The sequence below is a fragment of the Colobus angolensis genome, unplaced genomic scaffold, assembly GCF_000951035.1.
Source record: "Colobus angolensis palliatus isolate OR3802 unplaced genomic scaffold, Cang.pa_1.0 Scaffold314, whole genome shotgun sequence".
Taxonomy (NCBI): Eukaryota; Metazoa; Chordata; class Mammalia; order Primates; family Cercopithecidae; genus Colobus; species Colobus angolensis.
The window spans coordinates 1,112,135-1,131,458 of record NW_012116422.1 but is presented as its reverse complement, the minus strand read 5'-3'; the positions used below and the strand labels follow the sequence as shown (position 1 = coordinate 1,131,458).

Here is a 19,324-nt window from a genome sequence, read left to right as displayed (position 1 = left end):
CACCTCAGTTCTCTGCCCAAATGTTACCTTATCTGTGAGGCCTTTCCAGATTCCATATATGAAGAGATTCCCTTATGCTCCACTGTAATGCCTTTTTTATTTCCTTGACAGTACTGCTTATAGCCTGTAGTTATTTTACATGTTCGTTCAAAATGTGTTCCTAGTGTACAACACAATGCCTGGCATGTAGAAGGTTCTTAATAGGTATTTTTGTTTTTTGAGACAGAGTCTTGCTCTGTCACCCAGGGTGGAGTGCAGTGGCATGATCTTGGCTCACTGCAACCTCCACCTCCTGGGTTCAAGCAAGTCTCTTGCCTCAGCCTCCTGAGCAGCTGGGACTACAGGTGAATGCCACCACACCGGGATAAATTTTGTATTTTTAGTAGAGATGGGGGTTTGCCATGTTGGCCAGGCTGGTCTTGAACTCCTGGCCTCAAGTGATCCCCCTACCTTGGCCTCCCAAAGTGCTGGGATTACAGACCTGAGCCACTGTGCATGATCTTTTAATAAATATTTAGTTGACTGTGTGAGTTGAGGTTGAGGATGCAGGAGGGAGCAGGTCCCCTCCAGGACAGCAGTCCCCAGCCTTTTTGGCACCAGGGACTGGTTTTGTGGAAGACAATTTTTCCATGGATGGAGGGCAGGGATGGTTTCAGGATGATTCAAGCACATTACACTTATTGTGCACTTTATTCCTACTATTATTACATTGTAATATATAATGAAATAATTATACGACTCACCATAATATATGGTGAAGGAAGCCCTGAGCTTGTTTTCCTGCAACTAGATGGTCCCATCTGGGGGTGATGGGAGACAGTGATAGATCATCAGACATTAGATTCTCATAAGGAATGTACAGCCTAGATCTCTCGCTTGCACAGCTCACAATAGGGTTCATACTCCTGGAGTCCTAGAATCCTAGAATTCCTACTCCTAGAATCCTAGAATTAGAGAATCTAATGCCACTGCTGATCTGACAGGAGGTGGAGCTCAGGCAGTAATGCAAGCAATGGTGAGCGGCTGTAAATACAGATGAAGCTTCACTCACTTGTAAGCCACTCACCTCCTGCTGTGCAATCCAGTTTCTAGCAGGCCATGGGCTGGGGTCTGGGGATTGCTCCAAGACTTACCTCCCACTAAGAACTTAGGCAGGATGCTTGCAGAAACCTGATGTGGGAGGTGAGGTGAAAGGCAGTGGGAGGAAGGGAAGCCCAGTGTATGTGTGAGTGGATGTGTGTGCTTGTGCGCCTGAGTGAGGGTGGGTGCTTCTCCAGGACCCCTTTACCTCCAAGTTCCTGGCCTGGGTGGAGTCTGGGCAGGACAGAGGTAAATCTGAGTCAAGGTCTGACCAAGTTGTGCCAGAGGCACCAGGCAAAACTGGAAGGGATGGGATGGAGGGCATGTGGATGGGAACTATTAACTCTCCCTAGGGATGGGAGGGCCAAGGCTTTCCTCTAGGGGAGGGGGCAGTAGAGTTGGGCCTTGAAGAGTGAGTGGGACTTTGCTGAGCCATAACAAAAGAAGAAAGGCATTTTGAGCTTGAGAGAAGGTCTGAGGGCTATGAAAAAATGGACTAGCTCAGAAGATGCTGGACTGTCTGCTGTAGCAGAGGAGGTGAGACAAAGCAGTCAGCAGCCTGAAGTCAGAGAGGCTTTAAATGCTAGGCGGAGGACCAGGGACTCCATTCTGAGGGCCCCGAGCTCAGAGAGGCTTTAAAATGCTAGACAGAGGACCAGGAACTCCATCCTGAGGGCCCTGAGGTCAGGGAGGTTTTCAATATTAGGAGGAGGACCAGGGACTCCATCCTGAGGGTCCTGGAAGAGTTGAAGCAAGGGAGTGAGAGATTCCTTCAGTTGCCCTGAAATGGGTCTAAAAATGCTTGGGAGGCAAAATCCTAGACACAGTGCTGGGTAGGGCGTGATGGCTGGCGTGAGGGGGTAGAGGATGATACCCGTGTCTCTGGTTTGAAAGCCCCTGAGGTAAAGAACTGGGCCCTGGGGTTGGAGGGATGTAGCAGGTTTGGGGACAACAGTGAAAGCTGGTTCTAGCCAGGTAGGCTGGAGCCTGGAGCACTCTGAATTAGGGATCCTGGATCTGGTTCCCCCTCCTAGAGAGAGACTCTGATGTCCCGTGTCTCAGTACTGGGGCCCTGGGCCATACACACCTTGTCCCATGAGGACCCTGTCCCAAGCTTTTCACGGTCTACTACACTCAGGGGCCCTGGGCAGAAGAGGTGGGCTGGGGGACTGGGTAGAGGCTGGGCCTTGAAGCCGGGGAAAGGACAAATGAGGCTGTCAGCTTTGAATGTCACTCCCCTTAGCTGCCCTCCAAGTCACCCCCAACCAGGATGCCCAGGCAGGGGCTGCTGTAGTTGCTGCAACCCTTCAGGGTGGAGCTGTTGATCTCGGGGTAGCCTACGGTGGCAGGGAGCCTCTGAGTGGGTAGTTCCTGCAGGGGGAAGGGGTTATTGCGTGTCCTGGGATAAAGGTGAGTACCAGCGGCTAGTGGATCTGTGGTAGCCAGTGGGAGAGTCGAGTTTCTGCGGGTGAGTGGGAACGAGAGGTGGGGGCCGGGGCCCATGGCTCCCGGTATTTTTCCACCCTCTCCTGTGCCTAATAATGCTTCCCTACTTTCCAAGGTGCCAGTCATCCTCTCCTCTCCCACTTATGACCGGGTGGGGCTGGGATCAAGTCTGCCGAGGCAGGGTGGGGAGGCAAGGGCAGACTCCTCCACTGCCCCACCCTATTTGGGTATGGCTGCAGGGAGCATGTGTATACTGTGTGCGTGTGCACGCCTGTGCAGCGCCACGGTGGGGCGCCCTCGGGGCCTCGCCGCACACATTCTGACCCCTTCGGAAGCAAAAAGAGACAAGGGCCGGACAGGGTCTGGGGTCACCTGCAGGACCAGGACCCCACCTTGCCTTACTGCTCTATTAGCACCTGCCCATTGCCCTGAACTGTGCTCCTTCAGTGAACGGAGGAGGCAAAAGGAGCCTTTAGAAGGGATCTCTAGCACAAATTTAACCATGAACAGAAGATCTATGAGAAGAAAGGAAAATAAAAACTTAAGCGAAGACAGACACGATATCTGAATACATGCACAGTTAGTGCAGATCACAGTCCTCTCTGGAGGAAAAGACTAATGCCAGTTCTTCCCAAGTGAGTCTCTAGATTCAGGGCAACCTGGTCACAGTTCAAAGAGGTTTGCTTTTCCAGAACCTGAAGCATGCAGTCTCAACTTCTGGCAACTGGAAATGTACAAGAATAGCTTTGACATGTTTGTAAATGACCAACAAGGAGGACAGATTGGCTATTAAACTCCAACACAGTAGTAATTATACAGGAACAGGGAATTAGATGACCAGAATCCAGTAACAAAGATTCGTACAAAATTAGGAAAAGTTCCTACCAATCATTAAGAAGTAGTTAAATAAGCCTCGGAAAAAAATTATGAAGGGGTTGGGGTAACTTACACAAGAACTGCTCTTTTGAGAGTGAGGACCATTCTGTTCCCTTAGTGCTAGGCACCCAGCAAACACACCATAAATGCTCAAAGACTGAATGCTCATCACTGGTAATCAGAGAAATGCAAATTAAAACAACTGCATATGACATTTTACTTAACAGACTGGCAAAAATGAAAAAAGAAACGTAATATCCTGAGCTGGCAGGAGCACAAGGAAATGTCTCGTGCTGATGATGAATGTGAATTGGTAAGTTTTTTTGTGGTTTGCAATAGCACAAAATTGAAAACAGCACAAATGTACGTTACTCTGGGCTCGCTAAACAGGCACTAAATAAAACGAGTCAGTTTCTTGTCCCGAGCAAGTAAAGTAGAGGGTAGATCCACGCGACCCGGAGTCTAGGACACACCCTCGGGAGTGAACAGCCACAATTCACAGACGATGTGTGCAGCTGGGACATGAAAGGCCCAAGGCAAACCCACCACGCGGTAAACGCCAGGACTCCGAGGAGGGGTGGAATTGACTTAGAGACAGGAGGGAGCCTCTTGGAGGGCAAAGCTGCCCTGGGCAAGTATTCTTTTCTTTCTAAACCTTCCTTCTGGTCTCCGTCTGGAAATTTAAGCGCGCCCCCTGGTGGGGGGAGAGGGGAAGGGGAAGAAAAGGGGGTCTCCGGGTAGAATAAAGTGCTCCTGGGTGAAAGAAACCTGGAAGAGAGAATGCCAGGAAGTGCAGACGGCCTGCGGCGGCCCAGGTGATCTCCACGCTCAATCACGCTCTCCAGGGGAGCGGTCGCTCCAGAGGCTGCCAGCACCCCACCCCCACCCTGCTAGTGCCGATGATGGCCACAGGGGCCTTTCTCGCCCCCACTCACCTTGGCACACACAGTTCCCCCCCCAACCCGTGTAGAGTTAGTGCCTCCCTCATCTCTTAGTTCTCAGCTAACACCTTCCCTGACCCCACCCAGGTCATACCTCCTGTCGTTGCGCCGCACGCAGCTTCCCAGACCTCACCTTCGTATTACTAGAGCTGCCCCTCTGTGATTCAGGTCTGCCTTCCACCAGGCTGTGGCCCCCTTCAGGGCAGCATAGTGGGTGCTCACCACTGCACCCAGAGCCTAGGACATTCCTGGCACCTGAGCAGATGCCACGGAGCCATGCATGGCCTATGCAGGAGGATGGCAGGCCAGGTGACAGGTTCAAGGTGGAGCAGAGGAACTTTATTAGAGGGACAGGGCGAAACATATTTACACCGGCCCAGCAGGGACTTTAAGAAGCAGGGCTGGGAGCAGAGGCCCAGCTCAGACGAGCTCCACCTTGGCGTTGGGGTACACCGCCACCACATCGTAGCCCTCGGGCGGCTTCACGCGTGCCTTGGCGTGGCTCTCACAGTAAAGTCGCTCCTCCAGAAAGAAGTAACCACGCTGCTTGAGGTTCAGGCCGCAGTCGCTGCACATGAAGCACTCAGGATGGTAGAGCTTGTCCCGTGCCTTGACGATGGTGCCCCTGATGCGGGGAACGAGAGAAGGCAGCGTCTAGTGACTGACGGGTTCGCGACTGCGTCCGCATCCAGGGCCCCGGAGGGCTGGGGTCCGGGAAGGGCAGCGGGGGCGGGTACTCACACGATGCCGTGGCCACAGCGCGTGCACTCGGGCAGCCCCTGCAGGCCGCTCAACGGAGAGCCCAGCTTGCTGGCCGTGGGCTTGAGGTTCCGGGGTCCACCAGGCCCTGGCCGCTCCCCTGAAACCCGGAGCGTAGGTGGCATGAACGGGAAGGAGGTCAGAACTCCATTTCTGCGGGGTGTTTGGTTGGGCGTCGGATGGGCCATCGGCACCGAGACTGGGGAACGGGTTTGGCGGGCGTGGGGTGAGGGGCAGCGACAGGGGGTGGGGTGGGAATCAGGAAGCGAGGGCGTAGCAAGGGTGTGGGACCGGGCCGCAGAGACCGAGGAGGGCAGGTGACTGGGAGGCGGGATGTGGGGTCGCTAGGGGGCAACCTGGGCACTGCAGGGAGTGGGAAGGCAGGTGGGGACAGGTGGCAGGCGTCTTACCGCCCTCGCCGGCCTCTAGCATGCCCTGCAAGTAGCGGAAGGAGCCTGACTGCTTGGGCTCCGCAGCCACGGACTCGGCCGGCTCCCGCAGCATCCTGTACACCTCGGAGCCCAGGTCGACTCTGCAGTCCCGGCTCCGCGGGAGGCTTCTGGCTGGGTCAGCGCTGGGAGGGAGAAAGAAGTAGAGGAGGAAGGGATGCAGTTCCAGCCTTCACTCTGTGGGCTTGGGTCTGGTGAGGCTTATGAGTCAGAATGCAAACAGCTGAGACCCAGGGATCAAGTGTCAGGGGTCAGGATGGGACTGGGTGAGATTTGAGGGATCAAGGGTTAACATGGGTTCTGGGCATGGCACCGAAGGCGTCTCTGTGCTACCTGGGGGGTGGAGACACATGCAGGGCACTCATCTGGGCTGGCAGGGTGGCCTCGCTGCTGCCATTGTGAGGGACTGGAAAGCGAGGGGGTTGTCCATATGGAGATCCCAGGCTTGGTCTGCCATCTTCTGGCCCAGTCCCGGTGCCTGAGGGCCGCCTGCTGGTTATTGGACTGCCGTCCTATGAGAGAGAGGCCTAAGGCACTGGGAGACCCACTGGCCTCTGGCCATCCTTGTTCACCCCACCTCCACCTTGCTGTGCTGTGCCGGGTGTGGATGTCAGCTGGCTACCTCTGCTCTGGCACCTCTGGCCCGTGGTGCTCAGTCAGGGAAGGGATTTCTGGGGAACGACTGGGCCTGGGGACTGGTTCTGCCCCTGCAGAAATAAGAAATGTCCTTGGAAAGTCAGACACAAAAACCTGAGCAGCTGAGACTCAGCCTGCGCTTGTGAGCCCTGCAGTGGTTCTGCCCACCACCACTCATGAAGGGATAGTACTGGGGCAGGCCTATCCCAAGAAGCCTAAGGTCAGTGTGGCTACAGCGGGGTATGTGGCCTCCTGGCAGAGGTGGCCCTGGTGCCAAGCCTTCTCACTTGCCTGAACTGTGGCGGGTACTGGGTGGGCCCACGGCTGGGAACTAAAAAAGGTAACTCTTGTCCTACAGCCAGGAAGGGTCCTTGACTGTCATGTGTCCAAGGCCCTTTGGGCAGGCTGAGGCTCAAGAGTGCCATTGTCAGGTCAGCCCCTTCTGGGCCTACACCTGTCCCGTTTCCTGCTTTCCAGGCCACAATGAGTAGCCTTCTGCAGGCACAGCAGATGAAGGGCAGAGACCAGGCTAGGGCTCCAGGCTCTCTGCCCCACTACCCCACAGCCAGCCTGGTGCCCATGGCTGAAACATTTTGGGGGGGCGTCCTGAACCTGCCCCCTCAGCCATGAGGAGAGGGCAGTATCTCTGTGTGTGTGGGTCTGAGTGGGGACTGGGGATCTTTGTCCCTGCAGAGTCCAGAGCTGTGCTGTTCCCAGCTTGCAAGTGCACACAGGCACACCCACAGCAATGTAAACAGGGGCATGCAGACTCTCGCAAGTATGTTTTAAACACACACACATGCATAAGGACAACACGTATGCACCTGCCAATCTTCCTACATAAAACTAACCACACACATATGGTTACAGAGACTTGGAGCCAGCACTGGTCACCCTGGGAATGGCCATGGTGGCCTCCATGGCTCAGACTGGGCTAGCAGCCAGAGCAGCCTGATTTTAGGATGACGCCTGAGTCCAGGCCATGGGGTAGGTCTTAGCCTCAGCCTGGGAGTGACATGTAAACCTCCTCTGCTCTACAGTGTGGACACAGAGCGCAGTGTGGACAGGAAAGCATGCCTATCGTAGTGGGAAGAGCCCTGGTTTGGACTTAGGCAGCTCTGACGCGTAGTTGAGCCTGCAGCGTTCTGCCCTGACTGTCCCCTACTTTTTGCATGGTGGGAACCTGGAGAACAGGCAGACCAGCAGTTGGGTGGGCCCCCCTCCATTTCCCCCACCCCAACAGAAAAACAGGAGGGTCTTGCTGCCCAGGTGGCCCCCATCAATGCAGCAGCAACAGGAAAACCCTTATTCACATCAGGCCCAACAAAAACCCCTGAGAAACCTGAGCGCTCTCACACATGTGTCTGTCGGGCAGGCACGCAGGCAGGGCTGGCCTCTAATGCGGACCAGATGGGCTGTGGCCAGTGGGGGTGGGGCTGGGCCTCCGGGCGGAGGTTTTGGTGGGAGGGAGGAGTTGGAGGGACTGGGACTGGGAGGAAGGAGGCCCTCATTCACCCCTACCCAGCAGGGTGGAGGGGTCCACTGCAGGGCCATCAGAGCCATTGCCCCTCCCACGGCCACCCATGCAGTTGCCTCTCTAGGCCTGAACTCTGTGGCTAGGACACACATGGCTACCTCAGTTTTATTTTGAGTCCCAGGGTTGTCCCCTAACTGGGCAAGTCACTTCACCTCTCTGAACCTGTTTCTTTATCTATGAGCTGGGGAATGTGATACTTTCCACATCAGGTTCCTTGTGGAGATGAACTAAGACAATTGCACAGTGCCTGGCACAAAGCACATACTCATTGGATGAATGGCTGTCAGGGGAATTCCTGGGCCCCCAGTCCTGGATTTTCCCCCTCTGTGGGTGGTGCACCTCGTACCATATGCTCCTCTGCTCTGAGAACCAGCCTGCTGCCCACTTGGTTGCTGAAGCCTCGGTGGATTTTTCAGCAGGATGGGGGTAACTACCTGCTTTGGGACACTCAACTTGGAGGCAGGCGCTGAGTCCAGATGAGCAGGTGCCACCTCCTAGAGGCTCAGTTCTAGCTCTCTGCTGGTCTGGGGAGGACAGGCTGAGTGTGCAAGGACTGCCTGCTCCACCTGACTTACTTCTCCCTATCACCTGGTTCTGAGCATAATTGCCACTCCCTCCAGAAAACCCTGACTTATTACCATCCTTCCTCCACCCTGGGCTAGGCCAAGTACCTCCTGTGTTCCCACAAGAGGCCTGAGAGAAGGAGGTTCTTCTATGGCCCCATAGGGAAGGTGGGCCTGAAGTTCCAGCTGGCCCTGTCCCATCCCACTCGGGGATGTGTGCCAGGGCACCTTGTGCTGGTCCTAGGGCCAACTGTGGTTTCCTTCTCCTCCTCAATGGCTCCAGCTAGCTCTACCCCCTCCCCCACACCCCCACTCAGGCAGAGGGTGGGAGCAGCATGGGGACAATGGGCCCTGTGTCTGTGTTAGCAAGGACTCAGCCCTGCAGGGGCAGGGTGGGAGTGTTTTTGTCACCACCCATGGAGTCCATGACCTTTTAAGTACAAAAGTGGGGCAGCAGCTGAGGGGCTGCCCTGGGCTTATGGAAACTCCCTCCTTCTCCAGTCTGAGCCACTGGCAGCCTGGTCTTCAAGGGAGTCAATGAGAATAAGTGTAGGGGCAGGGGGAGCTGCTCTACAGTCACCAGCCTCCCAGGCCCACCGGCCCTGAGCCTCTCCTGGAAGACTGAACCCCCTCCCCACCCCGTCATGTCCATCCTGGCACTGTTGCCTCTGAGGGAGGCTGGGCCTCATGCATGAGCTTGGGGCCCGCACTATGCTGCTCCCCTCTGCCTGGCCCATGGCAAGCCTGGCTCATTTGTCTATGCCAACATGTACCCCTGTCCCTAAGGCCTGGGGTCCATGGGGCCACCAGAGCAAGCTTCTGAGACACAGATGTGGCCGTGGATCCCTGTAAGAACAGCTGAGGTCCAGGATAGAGAAGCCCAAGAACCTTTCTGTGGTCCTGCCCCACCACTTTACCCCTCACCTCTGTCCTCTCACTCCTCCCACCTTGCCCTCCCTTCCTCTGGACCTTTCTTTTCTCTGAACCTGTGGTGCAACACCTCACCTCTGGGCCACACTTCCTCTCCCTATACCCCTTTGCCTGCCTTACCATTCCTAGGCCTTCAGGTCTTGGCTTCAATACCCCTTCCTCCAGGAAGCCCTCCTCGACTCCTTGTCTGAGTCATGTGACTACTCTGGGCTCCTTTGGCCCCTGGCTTCCCCTAGCGCAGAACTTCTAAGTCCCTTTCCCCTGCCAGAATGGGCACTGTCTGGAAGGTAGTAAGCATCTGGCTTCAGGGATGCCAGCCAGGCAGGGTAGGGAATAGAGCAAGATGGGATTGGGGTAGATGGTGAGGGAGAAGCGGAGGCACATCCTTCCCTCTGGTTCAGGGAAGCCTCTCCTTGCCTTGGCCCCTTTTCTTCCATGTTGAGAGGGTGGATAAAGGCAGGCTCAGGAGGCAATGGTCCCACATGCTGGGTCCCATGGTTCTGGCTCCATCACAGACCATCCCAGTCTCCTTGCCCAAACTCTGTGGCCCAGTGATGGCTCTGGATACCTCAGTCATCCCCACTTGGCTACTCCTCATGCCATGGCAAAACAAGACCCTAGAACAGCCTGATCCCCTCACTATTCTTGAGGACAGGACCAGAGATATGACTCCTATCATATACAGAAAGGTGACTGGGCAAACAGGCCTGCAGCCTGAGTTCTGCTAGAAGCACCACAGGATGACCAGGAGAGAACTTCAGGCTTGGATAGGGCACCCAGAGGAGTGTCCCATAGCCTGAGGCCACTCCACAGCCTGAGACTGCCACCAACCTCCCCTGCTGCAAGCACAGTGACTTCTTAATGGTCTGGCATTACTGGGCATCAGAGTGAACTCCAGCTGGCTGTGTGGCAGCCACAAACCAAGGCCTAGCCCAGCTCCTGGACATCATAGGCACCTTGGTCCAGAATCCAGGATTGCCTGGAGCAGAGACGGAGCCACGCAGGTGCTCATCATCTGAGGAATATGGGATGGGGTATGGGCATGGTCCAGAGAAAATTTCTGCTTCCGTCTTTGTCTTGGGTATCTGAGAGCCCCAGTGAGGACACTCAGTGCAGGTGAACCTGCATGCTGGCCCCTCTGCCTTGGGCTCACTCTGAGCCAGGCCAGGCCAGGCAGTATCTGCACATACCTGGATCTCAGGGTCGATGTGGGTCCTGTGTGCTTGAGCCTTGCTGTCATCAGGGGCACTGGGCCAGCTCCTGCCCTCTGGCCTGTGGCAGAAATTGTGATGGTCAGATATGTCTCCTACCAAGGCCACCATGCCTGGGAGCCAGGATCAAGAGGGGCTGGGCTCTGGGCTGTGCCCTGCAGGTAGAAGGACACCACTCCAGCGCTTTCCCCTGTACCACAATGGTGACTGTTGTGGCAATGAGCCACCACTCTAGCTGCCATCCTCCTGGGGCAGGGCTATATGCTTCTGTCCCCATCAGCTGCCCAATCCCTCTCTGGTCTGCTCCTGGAGAGGTTGCAGGACAAGCCCTGTGGCTTCCCTAATCTTCCACCCTCTTCGTGGCCTACAGAAGCTCAGCCCAAAGAGGCCCAGCTTACAGCACTGCAAGTCAGGCCTCACACACTGACCAGACAGAAGCCTATCCGCTCATCCTCTGGGCATCTGGAGATGCCTCTGGTGGGGTGTGGGGTCAGGCGTCCATCAGCTCTGGGGTAGGTGGAATGGAGGCTCTGAGGGGTGTGTCTTTCCTCCTGCTGCTGCTGCCGGCAGAGTCATCACTGAGTCTGCCCAGCCCAGATGGGAAACAGGCCATTAGGAAATTCCTGCTTCGCCATAGAAACCAAAAGCCAAACACCACTCGGGAGGGAGAAAAACATCGTAAACCTGCCATAAGCAGGGCAGGCAGGCCGAGAGGCTACGTGCCTAGGGCCCAGCCCTGTCACTCAGTACCCCTGTGAGAAGGCAGGCCAGGAAGGGGCATGGACCCTGGACTGGTGGGTGGGTGTGAAGTGAGGCTGGTTAGACCAAAGGAGAATAATGTCCTCCAGCTCACCCAGCGAAGCCTCCTAAGGCTTCTCGAGGTCTCACTACTGACATAGCAGCTTACCCCTGCCACTTCTGCCCCTTCAGTTGAGGGTTTTAATAATCTGTCTACACCTACGGTCTATACTCACTCTGCACTTCCTTGCCTCTGCCCATTCCTTAGTCCCTTGGAGGCTACCTCTCTACTCCAGGCCTTCGGTATTACAGCTCTGCTACTCCAGGGCAACACCAGCCCCACAGTCCCTGTCTCTAGCCCCCTCAAGCAGGCTCCTAAGTGGCTACCCTAACTCATAGCTCTAACTGTGGCCTCTGCCTACTCAGAACTTCTCTTGGATAAAGCTGGGACATCTTGTGTGGCTATTTGGCCTTAAACTTCCCTGAAGTTCTGCCCAGAAGAGCAGTACAAGCCTGACGTCCAAGGGTCAAAGGGCACAAAGTACCCAGAGCCATTAATGTGGCCCAATGCATCAGATCAGAATGAAAGGCTTAATCATGCGTCAACCCCCATCACAGGCTGGGGCTCTTTAAACAAAATGACAGGCAAAGAGTAGGCTGTGCAAAGGTACCTTGGGCCACATGTGATGGACAACAGGGACTCTATCAGTGGCCTCAGTGTTGGAGTGGATGTCAGGAAGGTCCTGGACCTATAGAACATGCTCAGGAAGTGTGATTTTGCTTGGATTGTTGGATGCCTGGCTTTGGGCTCAAAACAAAACAAGCCCAGTGGGGAAGCTGGGCCTTTGATACACTTTTCATTCTATGGGGAAGTCTGTGGGGGGATTAGAGCTCGCTGTACACAAGAGGGCAGGTAGGGAAGCTGGTCACCCCGGGAGCGAGAGCACAGAGTAGCTCACTCCAGCCAACTCAACAGGCTGACTCTGTGCAGAGCCCTTGCTGTGTGGGTGTGTGTCGCGGCGGCAGGGAGGAGTGTCTTTTGGGCCCTGGCATAGCAGGCAAGATAGGGAGCAGAGTCCGAAAGCTTGCAGGTGGGAAAGTGTCCAGTAGAAGAAATGTTGGCTCAGAGGGTCAAGGTGGCCTTCATGTCTTGATCCCCCAGAGTCTGCATGCGTGAGGGTTGGAGATGGGGACTGCAGGGCAGGACTCAGGTTTTCACTCTGACTGAGCAGGCCTGGTACATCATCATCACTCAGTGTCCAGATCACAAGATGGTCCCTATTTTTGGTTGAGGAAGTTATGGGCTCAAGACATTAAATCACTTGCTGGAGCACAGCAGAGTTCTCTCTCCCTCTCTCTCTTTTATGGGTAACTTTATGTGTCAGCACAGCATAATTCTCAACCCAGCTCTGTAACAGTAGAGAATGTGCTCTCATCTGCTCCATGGCCAGTGACATTTTGGGGCTGAAATGCCCAGAGTGGAACAGGTCAGTGGACCTCTGGCTCCATCCATGCCTGGTTTGGAACAAAGGACTGGGGAAGGAAGGAAGGAAAGAAGGAGGGGAACCTCCACCCCACCACCCTCCCCTGACATCATACACTCTGGGAAGCTCCTGACTCAGGCCCCCTCTGAGGCACTCCTCCCCACTACTCCACTACCACTAGGGCTGCCCTTGTTCAGTCACACAGAGACAGGCTGGAGGTGAGTCAGAGGCCAGGATCCCAGCCAAGCCGGGGAGGCCTCAGAGGCCACTCGTGGGCAGAGCAGTGCTGACATTTCCCCCATCCAGCCTGTATCTCAGTCTGGAGGAGGGTGATGAATGTGATCCATTTATGAGAAAGGAAACCTGGGCTCATAGAGGTCATCTGGGCACCTAAGTCTCCAGAGGCTGGATGAGGACCAGCTTTGCTGAACTCCAAAGATGGAGCATCCTCACCATGTGCCAGGTAGAGCATACAAGGTCCTGGACTTGCAACTGGGTCCACTCAGTGCCACGGGCACAGCCAGGGGTCCTGACCCCAACCCCGATCTGGTCATGGGCCAAGCACAAACGGGGCGACCTCACAGGCCTTTCCACTATGTTTAATGGCTCCAAGCCAATGGCTTACCTCCCACCCTGCCAGCTTAGAGGCATGGTTAGCTGTGTTGTGGTTTGGGGAGGCTTTGCCCACACACTTCCACAGGCGGTCATGGAAGTCCCCATCAGCAGTGAACATGGCAGAGCTCATAAGTTATGCCTGACTTCTGCGGATCGAGGTGGGCAGGGGAGTGGGGAGATCCCACTCAGCCAGGCTTAGGCCAACTCCTTCTCAGAGCTGAGTAAAGACCCAGGACCTGAGCAAGGCTGGGTCTCCCCACCCCCACTCCCAGTGGACCTTCCATCCCAGGACAATTTATGGGGCACAGATGGGGCTTGGCAACCTTCTGTCCTCCCTTCTTGATCAGCTGCACAGCATTACACAGTCCATAGCATGAACTTCTCCCAAATCCATATTTAACCAGGGCAGAGGTGTGGGCCACGGTGGGGGCGGCTGTGGCAGCGCCGCTGTGGGGCTGGTAGGAGTGGTCAGCAGTCAAGTAAAGGGTCTGTAGTCTTAGGAGAGAGCCCTGAGGTCAAACTTTGCTACCCCACTCCCTCTCTATGTGACTTTAAGCACCTTCTAACCTTTCTGAGCCTCACTTGTCTCATCTGTGAAGTGGGGACTATACTAGGTTTCACCTTTTTTAAGTTGGTAAATGAGGGTTAAATGAGGTGTTGCACAAGAAACTATTTTGAAATGGTCATCACGCTGGTCACTCAGGGGAGGGGAAAGGACTGAAACAAATGTCCCAGAGGCTATTCAAGGTCTTATTTCAGTTGCCTGCAACACTTGCCATAAGTGCCCAACACACTTCTAGTCTAAGTTAAAAGGGGATTTCTTCCCTTCTTAAGCTACAGCTCTAAATAGTGTCTGCCAGGCCCCCATGAAAGTACTACTCCTTGGGACTCTTCCTGGATGGGGTGCCCAGGAGCTGAGCTGTGTGAAGCTGCGCTCACCCAAGATGCTGGCTGCCCATAACTGCCTACCTCGTCCCGCCATCCTCCCAGCCCAGCCCACCTATGCATACCTGCTCACGGACAGCGTGAGGTGATCGTGGCAGCCCTTGATGCGGTTCTGTGCCTCCAGGTGTGTCATGAGCTCTGTGCTCTCACCATTGATGGCCTGGATCAGGTCTCCTGGACACAGGGCAGCCAATGCAGCCTTGCTGCCAGCATGGACCTGCGGGCAGACAAGCCAGATGGCTGGGCACAGTCATGATGTGGCCTTGCTGCAAGCTCTGCTCTATGCCTCCTCCAACCTCAGAACCTAGCCAGTGTGGCCTGCTACCAGCATGGCCTGTGGATGGGCAAGCCGAGAGGCTGGTTGAGGTCCCCATGTAGCCTGGCTGAAGCCTTGCTGGAAACACCTCCAACTCCAGCACCTGGAGGCTTGGCAGGGCATGAGGATGTACGAGAAGGGCTTCCTCTGGGCTGGGACAAGTGGATGTTGTTCTTGCAGCCTGCATGTGTGCCCAAGGACATGCAGGGGCCACAGAGACACATGGAGACATATGTGCTCACAGACACATACAGAGCATGGACGTGCCGCAGATACCCTACACAGACAAGGCCCCACCCAGACAGACCACACCCCTTGACCTAACATTCAAACCCTTAGTGATCTTGCCTTCCTACTTGCTTGATCTCAACTCTCATCCCTACCTCCACACCCACACTCTGTCCAGACCATGTGAATGTCTATGGGGTGTTCAGAGGCACCATATGTCACTCACCTCCACACTTCTGCAAAAGCTGTTCCCTCTACCTGGAACATTCCTCTGACTCCCACATCCTCATCCTTCAGATCTCAGCATAGAGGCCACTTCCTCTGGGAGCCTCTCTGGGATCTCACTACCCTGTGTGCTCCCATAACCACCTTTCCCCCCTACATTGTTCATGTTAATACTTCATTGTAATTAAAATGGGAAGGTCTGAACATCACCTCCCTGGGCAAGTCCAGGGCCATCCAGTTCCAGCTGCCAGCCTGCACTTGGGGGTCAGAATTCTAGCTCTACTTCCCCTGCAGGACAGGAACTCAGGCTACCTCAGTGTCACTATTGACCTCTCAGGGTCAAGCAGTGTTCACACTTGGAAGCTCTTACAATGCTGGTCAACGGAAGAAGGCTAGCATGGGGAGTGGAGTTAGACTCGCAGAGATACCTAGGTAAGCAACCCAGGGGAATCCAGGCAATGGAGCACCCCTCACCCTGCCTTGGCCCCAACAGAGCCTTTAGAAATAGATTTCTTACCCAGCCTCTCCAGCCAGTGCCCAGCTGGTTCAAAAGCTGCCAGTGACCTCGTTCTTTTGGGTGGGAGCTCCTACTGGTGGGAGCTCCTACTGGTGGGAACTCCTGGAAGCCCAGCTAGGCTCAGTTCAGCCAGGTCTCAGTAGTGAGTGGACAAAGCTGAGGTGCTGGCAGCTCCTTGGCTGGAGGCTTGGTGTTGGCACTGCCCAAGCTGACCTGTCCTGAAGTAGGCTGCTTCAAGGAAACGTTCTTCTGAAGCACGACACCCTCAGCCAACCAGGCAATCATGAATGTTCACTTGTAGGGCCTGGGCACCTGTGCAAGCCTGTCATCCTGGGGGAGACACCCACTTGGCACCATCCCACCCTCCCCTCAAGGCCCTCCTCCGCCTCTTCCCCTTCATGGATACCTGCCTTGTGCCAGGGCCTGGGCTCTATGCTTTACCCATAACTAGCTCACAACAAGCCCTCAACCACCTGGTGAGGCAGAGGCTGTTCTCATCCCTATTTTACAGATGAAGGAAGAGAAGCCTGGGGGAGGGGTGCCATGCCTTAGTCCCCACACTGGAGAGGAGTCTTTCTTCAGGGGACGGCTAACTGCGGCAGGATGACTCAGCCAGCACAAGGGGTGCATTCAGGCTTCTGTGGGCGGAGGAAGTTTCTTGAAAGCAGGGGTGGCTGGGATGCTGCCAGCTCTATTGAGCTAGGGGAGTTCTGGTCAGAGAGGGCGTGAGGCCAAGAAATTGTGACTCTCCCAGCCACCTTTACATGCATTATCTCATTAATCCTGAAGGCAAGCCCATTTCCTAGATCAGGAAATGGAGGTCCAGAGAAGTACAGAAGGATAGTTAATTGCTAAAAGATTGAATCAAGATTTCAATCCGGGCCACCCGGTTCCAAATTTAAAACTATGCTTTTAACACCTGTACTTTTTTCTTCCAAAAGGGGTAAGGGAAAAGAGGGTATCCGAGGGAGAGATAGTGTTCCAGGCAGAAGGACCAGCATGTATAATGGCACATCTGGAGAGAAAGTAGAAGGGAGGTTGTATGGCCTGAGCATCATGAGTGAGGGGAGAGTGGAAGAGATGAAGTCAGAGAACAGGCAGGGAACAGATCTTGCAGAGCCTTGTACACCCGGGTGGGAAGCTGGCATTTCTCCTGGGTGGTTGGGAACCATGGAGGGCTCTAAGCAGGGAAGTCACAGGACAGAGTGGAATTCAGGCCGATCCCTCTAGCTCCTAAGCACAGGATAAGCAGAAAGAAGGAACAGAGACAAGAACAGTGAAGTGAGGTGGGCGGTGAGGGCATGAATCAGCCCCTCACCGGTAGTGGCTGCATTCCCAGCCCCTGATCCACCCAGCCTAGATGTTGTGGTGGGCTAGGAGTCCAAGTCAGAACCAGGTGCCACATTGTCCCACACAGTCACAGCAAACTCCAGACTGCCTGGATTCCTCCTGTCTCCACTTTGCTTCTCTGGGTCGATTACATTAGCCTCTCTGTGCCTGGGTCTCCATCTATGTAAGGCCAGGGGGAGTCCTTACTTCTAAAGGCTGTTGTAAGGACTACTTGAGAAAATCAGAGCGTGTAAAGCTCCCACAGGAGGCTGGACATAAGGTGGTGCTCATTCCAGGGACTGGAGGGAGCTGTTACCAACATGCATTAGGGTGGGGCCTGGCACACCCTGGAGGCTTGGCCAAGGCCAGCCATCATTATAGGTTGTGGGGACAGAGCCCCAGATGATGTTCTTGGGACTCCCCGAGGCTTCATCAGCTGAGATTGCAAGCCCCCAGCCCTGCCAAGTGGATAGCCTCCTCCCTGTCTGCATGAGGCTGTCCCTCCCTATTGGGTCCCTGGTAGGGGAGGTCCTGGAAGCAAGGGTGGGGCTGGATCTTGAGCCCCCTTGGTGAAGACACTCCCACATATCTTCAGTCCCTGTAGACCTGCCCCGGAGGTACCTGCTAGGCAAGCTGTGGCCTGTGCCTCCCCAGCACTGTAAATCTCCCCAGATCCCACCCAAACCCAACCTCAGCCATCCTGGCTCCTAGGGCCTGAGCTGCTGCCGCGTGACTTTGGGGGACAAGGGAGGCTCTTCCTGGCAAACCTTCTCCCAGACTGCCCGCCTGCCTGGGGCCTGCATCCCCAATCAGCTCCAAACAAGGCTGTTGCTGCTGCTGAGCCGCGGCTATGATGGCTGTGACGTGTGGAGGCCTTTCCTCGGCGGGCAGGCAGCCGCGTGGGCAACAGATGTCTCAGCTCCCTGCCGCCTGCAGCCGTCAGCCGCCGCCACTGAGCCTGTCAGCGGCCTCACGCCCAGGGTGCCTGGCCAGCCTGCTTAGTGCCCCCACTAGCCCCCTCAGCGGACACACAGCATGACACACACAAGCAGACACAGGCTTGCACACACACAGACACACACACAGCAGGAATCCAATAGGAAAGAGGGAGATGAAAGGCTCCAGGATTTGTTGAAGGCCCACCTCACTCGGCCCCAGGGACCTGGCAGTGAGGGCAGATGTGGGAAGCCTCCTAGGACAGCTGGGCCTGCCTGTCACCCTGGCCCCCAGAAACGGGACTCCATGATTCCATGCTCCACCTGGTGCCCACCCCCTCCCAAGAACTGTAGAGAAGTCTCTGAAAGCCCAGCCAGCTTGGCCCAGCCCCCATGGCAAGAGGTGGCAGTAGGGTGGGGGAAGGTGCTTCTCTGTGCCTCTGACACAGGCCCCCAAAGACAAGATCAGCCTGTGTGGGAGCAAGGGATGGCCGTCAGATGGTTTCAGGTCATCTCCTCTGCTCCTTCCAGACTGAGAGCCGCCAAGGGCAGGGCCTGGGTTCTCTCCTCTTCTGTCCCTTAGGCTGGGGCCCCCCAAGGGCAGGGTCTGAGTCCTCTCTTTTGGCCCTCCAGACAGGAGGACATCAAGGCTGGGCCAGGATCCTGTCTCCCCTAGATAGGCACCCCCTTGAACAGGGCCTGAGTCACCTCCTCCACTCCTCTATACTCAGACTAGCCACGCTCCACGGCTGTGCCCGCTCCTTTTCCTTCTCCATGGGCAAGGCAGGGCCCTGGGAAACTTGAGGAACAGGCCTGAGGCTGTCCTGACCCCTAGCTTTGTGTCGTCTTGTGGGGAGGGGTCTCACAACCTCACAGTCAAGTCTCCCTTTCCCCTGGAAGCCAGAATTCCTCCTGGTCACTTCCCCTTAGGGTGACTGAGGTCATGAATGAGAGACTGACTCACACCCAAAGTGGGAAGTGGATGGACCTTTCTCTTCTCAGATTCAGCGAGGACCCCAGACCTCCCTGGGTCACCCAGCTCTGCCAGCAGGGACCCCTGATAGGGGAAGGGGGGGTTCTAAATCATTTTGCCCCAGATCTTCAGACAGGGGTGAGTGAAAAGTTTCTGGGCCTCTGTAGAGCTGTCTAGACCCCTGGCCCACCTCCGCAGGTCCTTCCCGGGTCCACAGTGGCTCCCCCAGATGAGGCCAGCGGGGAGGCCGGTGCGTGAACTCTTGGAAGATTCTCCGCGGGATCTGGCAGACAGGCCCAGCGTGGGAGGAGGGCGGCTGCGGCTGCCTGCCCTGCCTGGAAGCCGCCTCCACAGCATGTGGGGCACCCAGGCCCACCCTCCACCTTCAAGCCTCGGATACATCGGGGATCTGGGTCCCGGGCGGACCGCGAGGACCGAGTCTCAGACCTGGGACCGCCCTGCCGCCACGCAGCCGCCAGACTCACCCGCGAGATGGTGAGGGGCGCGCTGAAGTCTCGGCCGCCCACCAGGCGGAAGCCCCAGGGCGAAGGCCCGCGCAGGGTCACGGAATGGGGCATTGCGGGCCGAAGC

The 19,324-nt window shown here is 55.9% G+C and overlaps 1 protein-coding gene across 1 annotated transcript; it reads right to left on the bottom strand.

Annotated features, from left to right (window-relative positions):
- Nucleotides 1-4,660: 4,660 nt before the first annotated feature.
- Nucleotides 4,661-19,318, bottom strand: PDLIM4 (PDZ and LIM domain 4). The gene is made up of 7 exons (XM_011951056.1): nt 19,219-19,318; nt 14,276-14,427; nt 10,408-10,489; nt 5,885-6,063; nt 5,513-5,676; nt 5,085-5,202; nt 4,661-4,968 (listed from the first exon to the last, which is right to left on the bottom strand). The coding sequence occupies exons 1-7, from the start codon at nt 19,309-19,311 to the stop codon at nt 4,764-4,766; spliced, it is 993 nt and encodes a 330-aa protein (XP_011806446.1). The 5' UTR covers nt 19,312-19,318; the 3' UTR covers nt 4,661-4,763.
- Nucleotides 19,319-19,324: the final 6 nt, after the last annotated feature.

Bases quoted from the DNA above. Each gene is read 5' to 3' on its own strand.
- PDLIM4 (XM_011951056.1), bottom strand. From the start codon at position 19,311: ATGCCCCATTCCGTGACCCTGCGCGGGCCTTCGCCCTGGGGCTTCCGC. The intron at 10,490-14,275 runs GTATGCATAGGT...TTTCTGCCACAG, and splicing joins CTCACGCTGTCCGTGAGCAG to GCCAGAGGGCAGGAGCTGGC. The intron at 6,064-10,407 runs GTATGTGCAGAT...TCTCTCTCATAG, and splicing joins ACATCGACCCTGAGATCCAG to GACGGCAGTCCAATAACCAG.